The 6,477-nt window shown below is 42.2% G+C and overlaps 1 protein-coding gene across 1 annotated transcript in view; it reads left to right on the forward strand.

Annotated features, from left to right (window-relative positions):
• Positions 1 to 4,379, forward strand: part of aff2 (AF4/FMR2 family, member 2) — a 199,978-nt gene extending 195,599 nt beyond the window's left edge. The window contains exons 25-26 of the mRNA XM_085368200.1: positions 2,197 to 2,417; positions 4,258 to 4,379. Of these exons, the coding sequence (XP_085224326.1) occupies positions 2,197 to 2,417; positions 4,258 to 4,379 (343 nt within the window). The remainder of the gene's footprint in view (positions 1 to 2,196; positions 2,418 to 4,257) is intronic.
• Positions 4,380 to 6,477: the final 2,098 nt, after the last annotated feature.

A 6,477-nucleotide genomic window follows, 5' to 3' on the forward strand; every position in this document is an offset into this window, starting at 1 on the left:
GGTAAAGAACCCACCTCCTTCGAGCATGCTAACAGCTCCACATGAAGAAAAAAGAAAAGATGACGTCTCTCTATTTATGCTCACCCTCATATTTAAAACAAATAAAATACTGATATGATGTTGATAATACCGGTGCTACATTAAAACGGAAAAACAGAAGAGGGGGGGGGGGGCACAGGACACAAAGAGAGATTTGAACAGTAACATTGTGACAAGAAAATCTTTGTAGCTGGGAATGATTTCCAGACTGGGAAAAACAAATCCTTAAAAATTATGCTGATGTCTGGCTTTTGATATTTACATAGACAAAGTCCAAAGTCAGAATTCAAAACATGAACACACAGTATAAAAACAATTCTGAGAGCACAATAATTAACCTCGTTCTGACCACATTTGTATGTTGTATTTTTTTGTGTTTATTTTCTTTGGTGGATGTTTTAACAACCACGTACAGTTCGGTCCCACAGACAATCCTGATGTGACCAAAGTGCAGATGTTTTATAAACGTTTTGCACTGTTTTAGGAATTAAAGACATTTTTCTAATAAGTCCCACATTTTCAGAGGCTGAAAGTAAAAGGCTGCTCTATTGGATCGAGCTGTCCAGTTTTTAAGCCTCTAAAATCAGGGATTGTTTATCCTTATCCAGGGTCACAGTTGAGTTAGCATCTATCCTAGCTGTTATAAGATGTTAGGCAGGGACAGCCTGGACAGGTTGAGTATATCACAGTAACTCCTAAACAGTTTATGCAAAATCCTTGTAAAACAAGGTGTTTTACAAGGATTTAAGTCTGCACTTAAATCCATCGTGGTGGATAAGTACAAAAATCCTGCTTTAACCTTCGTTTAGCTCCTTGCATCCGTCCCCTTATATGTACGCGTCTGTCTCTCGTAAGCAAACATGTCTGTGTGCTGAGGTCGGATATTTGATATGGATTTCTGTGTGTCTTGTTTTACTTACTCAGGAGGTCCATCAGCATCTTTCAGCTGATTGTTTTGGATGTGAGGCCACACTTAAAAAATGATTTGGTTCGGTCTCATCTGTTGCTGTTTTTGCCGTTCCAGCTGTAAACACACAACATTGGCAAACCACGGATAAAAAGTCAGACTTTCGCTTAGAGTCGTTGATGACAGAGCTAAAGGGAGAAAGAATTTTAGACCTACATTCATCTGGTGACCAGCAGCACAGCTGCAAATCAATTTTAATGCTGCTCTGCGGGCAGTGGAACAAGCTATAAACACCACACTGACAACACATGGCCAGAAAAACATAATAAGAGCAGCTTTAAAAATCACACTGACAGTATTGTTGCAAATAGTTTCCTTCTTATTCCCTGCTGCCTTCTGTAATGTGACAATATTTGACTTTTCTTGCAAAACCTAGAGACGGTTTAAAAGATGGAAGTAGTTCCGGTCCAACAAGCGAAGTGCTTTTAATCTAATGTCCAGCAGGGGGCGCCTCCCCTGGTTACAAAAAGAAGACATCGTTGAGTTTAGTAAACACTTTCCTGATTTGGCTCATTCACTGGTTTCCAGTATTATAGTTAAGCTACTTTCAGCTGGTCCCTTTTCACACCACAGCAGGAAGCTCCACACCACATCCACTTCCTAAGACAACCCCAAAGAGGATTTGTGTGTCCTGCTGGAATCAAACCAGCAACCTTTTCCTTATCAAACAAATGTGCTAACCACTTCCTGGTATAATAGAATAAAAATGTATTAAGTAATTGTATAATTTCATTTTTAAAACTGTGGTCTTTATTAGAGTCTGAAGGCTGGATTATCCAGCATGTGTCTGTTAGTCGTGCCAATGGGCGCTCGCTGTCCTGGCTTTCAAAGTCAAACTCTCACTCGTCACAGCTGGTTTTAAAGCAGCAAGAAGGCGAGGGGGAAAATCTCCAGCTCAAGCCTTCAAAACAGGACTTCTCCATGAGAGATGTCATGAGAGATGGAAACATTCATCTTTTATACTGTCTGTAGCAAAACTGCTCGACTGCAACTACAGCATCTATCACATCTAACTTGAGTTAAGATCACAAGCCGGTCACTTGTTGACCGCCTGACATACAAATTATACAAACAGCACAGACATTGTAATAATTATTAAACTGAGGTAAAAACAGTGAAAAGGTCTTTTTTATGGCATACAGGAGCTCCCTGTGATGTCACTGGGACTTATTGCATTTCCATATTTTCAGGGTCAACGGGACTCCGTCTCCTCTGTCGCTTAGCCCTTCTCCAGCCAGCAACGGAGGAGGAGCGGGAGGAGGATCCGGAGGTGCACCGGGGTCATCGGGCAGCGTGGCAATTCCCCAGCGGATTCACCACATGGCTGCCAGTCACGTTAACATCACAAACAACATCCTGCGGAGCTACGAACACTGGGAGACGTCTGACAGACTGGCCGCTGAGAGCCAAGGTAGGACGGCACAAGAGCGCGTGCTGCTGGATGTATTTTCACATGGGCGCCAATATGCTGCTGAATATTTACTGTCACCACCGCAAGTTCATATCTCTAACATCTGGATACATGATGATTAACATGACAGGCATGCAAAGTATGCCATGTACATGTGACTCATACATGTGGTAAAGGAGTCAGTTTGAGTAAAACAGCTTTACTCACGTGTTGAAGATACTGAGAAAGACTGCTGAACACATAAAAACTTTCAACAGGAGTTTTTGTTTTTATTTCTTATTTATTTCTTATTATTTATTTGATCCTCTCTGTGAGCTCTTTGCAGAGGTTTTAGCCATAGACTGTATATCAAAAATGGGTACCAACAGTGAAGCCAGTGTCGGCCAGCAGGGGGCGACTGCATGGTTGTAGGTGTGGTTCTATGAGAACAGCCCCTGCTTCTACTTGGTCTACGACCTCTGTAAAGACTAAATTATGGTTACACAAAGCAGAATATGTTATCAGTCACAACGGTCAATGAAGGATCACAAACAGGCCGGTCAATCTTAAGATTTACAAGTTACTACCATGCTGGAGCGCTGAGTGGAAGTACTCATTTTTCATTTATATCCAACTTACTGTGGAGGTTTTCTTGTTGTATTTTTTAGACTAAAGGCCTTTACACACCGGAAACCTAAAACCTGTCCAAATATTTTGTGTTAAAGTTGTTTTTCGGATTTGGCTATTCTTAATGGAGCCATTCACACCGAATGGTCGAACTTGCAGCATTTATTTTTTTGGACCAAGCTTGATTTTTCAGATTTGATTTTTAGGATGCGAGTAAACAGATCAGACCAATCAGGTCGCTGCGTTTGGTAACAAGTGCACTCGTAGCTCAGAACTTGCACCAGTACTAAATATACAAATAGTAAAATAATACTGTTTTATTCAGACACACAGCTAGATGCTGCTCCGGGCCAGTCGATTCTTAGAAATGACTTTTCTGTCCCATCAGATCAGCTCAGCTGCCCCACTGATATCCTGAAATATGAACCAAAGCACTCCTGGATCAAACCATGAAATCCTCCCCCTGCTGCCTTCTCTTGAGAATTAAATGAACCCAAAATCATCTCAGTTTCTTCCTTTTGTTTTTTGAAATATAAGGACCAGCTCATCATCGCTCGATGTCGACTTCATCTTTTGTTATAGTGTGGGTTTTTTTGGTTTTGGTTTTGAAGACAAAAATACAACGTGTTCGGTGCAATTCTGAATTTCTCCATTTGCAACGACCTTAAGACTAAAAGCTAGTCTACACTGGTGTCCACAAAAAACAACTTGAGCTGATGTTGTAAGCAGCAACCACAGAAAGTGACATTTGGTGATTTAAAGTGTTGACGGGCAAAATAATCCCAAATTAAATTTTCCTCAGCTCACAAACGTGTGTTTGAAGCAACTACCAATTAGAGTGAAGGATACCACTGATTGGCAAATGAGAGAGTGGTTAATATGTTAGGTTACCGTGGCAACCAGGGTCTGTAACGTCTACCAGTTACCAACCAACCAGCACCAAACAGATTTGTGATGAGTTGCTTCCTGTGTGGTCGCCCGTATAAACATGAGCTGTATGAAAGTGAATGTTAAAGCTCTTAAAACCTTTGCAGAGAAATGTTCACTAGTCGACTAGTGAAAACAGACGCCAGGCGTGGCTTGTAGGACCAGCAATGAAGAAAGAACGAGCCTGACTTTTGCCCCATGTTGCCCACAGCTCCACTGGAAAAACACCAGCTGTAGTTTGTGTGTTTCATTTAAGCACAGAGGCGCTCTCAGTAACACTGTCTGTCTCCCTCCTTCCCTCCCGTAGATTTCTTCCAGGAGCTGGACTCTGTGATGGAGCCGTTGAGTCAGCAGAGCAGCATGACAGAGCTGGTTCGCTACGTAAGGCAGGGACTGCACTGGCTCCGCATAGAGGCTCACCTGCTGTGAAGACTGGACTAGAGCCAACATTAAGAAAAAGAAGAAATGGGCTGGGAGCTAGAACTCAAGTGAGATGAGACCCAGAACGATGCTTCAGTTCCCACTGGGATCCTTTGAATGTCTTTACACCATGCATGGTAATATAATGGCTTACACCAGGTGGATTAATTGGGCTGAAATCACCTTTAATTAGGAGTGAACAGTAACTAAGTTTGGGAATTTTAGCTGTGAACCACAGAATACAAATGATCATATTAACAATTTGGCTGATGCTGCTTTTTTGGGGGGGAGCAACAGTATACAAGTGATTGTAGCTTTAACTCCTGAAGGGAACGCACATGTTCCCAACCTCATCTCCCAGTTTCACTGAGATGGGTTCATTCTCCAACAGACAAGTGTGAGGCTGAATGTAGGGAAAGAGCCTCAACAGAGGCTCACCTCCACCAGCAGTGGCCCAGAAATGTGTCAATGATTAGGAAAGAATTAAAGCTTTAGGCTGATATTGATCCAAGTGGAAGAGTACCAGTCCAATCTATTAGTTAGGGACCACACTGGTAAAGAGGCTCAGCTACAACCACTAATGGAGGCTAAATTCATTGCACTTCTTTTATTTCACTCCATCTTCAGTCTTTACAGAGGGATCCTCAACAACCAACCAAAAGCTAGAACCTGCAGTTATTAGTTAGTATAGAGTTACTTTATTACATTTAAAGCCTCAGTCACACTAGAGAAAACAGGACAGCTATCTGTTTGTGACGGGGAGGATCACCTGTTGATCGGTGACTGCACTGAACTTGTTCCACTTACAGTGAGTCGGTGCAATCAGCTGGTTGCCCAGAGATTGAGCAGCACTCAACCTCTGCTTCACCACTTCTAGTTGCAAGGCAGTTGCACAAGTTGACAGGTTGCCTGTCGAGCAGCAACCTGTCTCCAAACAGAGTGCAACTCAGACTGACTGCAGTCGCTCTCAGACAGATTCGATTATTGCAATCAGTCTGCACAGATGAGCACAACTTGACATATTTGCAACAGGGAACTCGGCTCAAATGGTTGTTGCGTTCTGCTTATATTCCTACATCAAAGCAAGACTGCCGAGCCCCCGCATCAGGAGCTACGTGACTTTTGCTGGAGGAATTTCTGAGTTCCTGTTTCCAGTCTATGATCTTCTGCAGTTCATGTCAATTTGTGTGCCTGTAGACGGCAATTTGTGACAAATGGCAACAGATTTGATATTTTCACCGATTTATTGCCATTAATCCATGTATTATCACAAACAGATTGCACATATTTGCCAGCTTGACCCAGTTCACAATCGCAAAGTGACTCCCTGTTTTTCACCATCGTATTCCACCAAAGTAGGAGACTGAGCAGTCGGACACCTGGTCGCCATTTTCAGAGCAACCGTTTCAGAGTTTCCCTAGTGTGACTGTAGTGTGACGTGATGACATTTCGGTTTAGTAAAAATATCTATTACTCTGGTTTAATTTGGGAGTAAAGAAGTTAAACTGTTACTCTCAACAATGGCAAAATTAACTTATTGGCAGTTCAGGAAGAACCTTTATGCCACATTTAATTTCTGAAAAGTACACAGTGCAGTTGGGTTTTGTGTTTCTCCTCAGTATCACACAGACAGTCTACCCCACTCCCACCCGGCAAAGCCCGAGATTCACACAGTTTAAACAAACGAGCACTAGCAAAAAGGGAATCCTTCCTAATGAGATTTTTGTATTTAAATGAGGATCTTTTGACCAAATAAAATTGTAAACTACATTACAGGTACAATAGGGCAAAGCTTCAAAAATATCTAAAGTCTTGTAGTATAAGTTGAAGTTTCAGTTTTGTGGGCTACCAGAACAAACATCCAGTTTGCTGGACCTACAAATAAGGGCTTTCTTCCATCACATAAAGCATCTGTCTGGTTCTTCTCTTGCTGGTTATGAGCTTTTGTGAAATTCCACTCAGTTCTAGTTCCCATAGTAACCCACCAACTAAGGCGTCAAACACTTACTGGGGGGAAAAAACTACAAGATTCAGTATGATTTGGCTCTAATTAAGCCCCCACCCACATGCAGAGCAAGTAAACAGGGTGAAACTGTCACATCGGCTT

Source organism: Diplotaxodon limnothrissa, linkage group LG2 (genome assembly GCF_057381915.1).
Source record: "Diplotaxodon limnothrissa isolate DT_005_m linkage group LG2, D_limnothrissa_male_GT1.1, whole genome shotgun sequence".
NCBI classification, from domain to species: Eukaryota; Metazoa; Chordata; class Actinopteri; order Cichliformes; family Cichlidae; genus Diplotaxodon; species Diplotaxodon limnothrissa.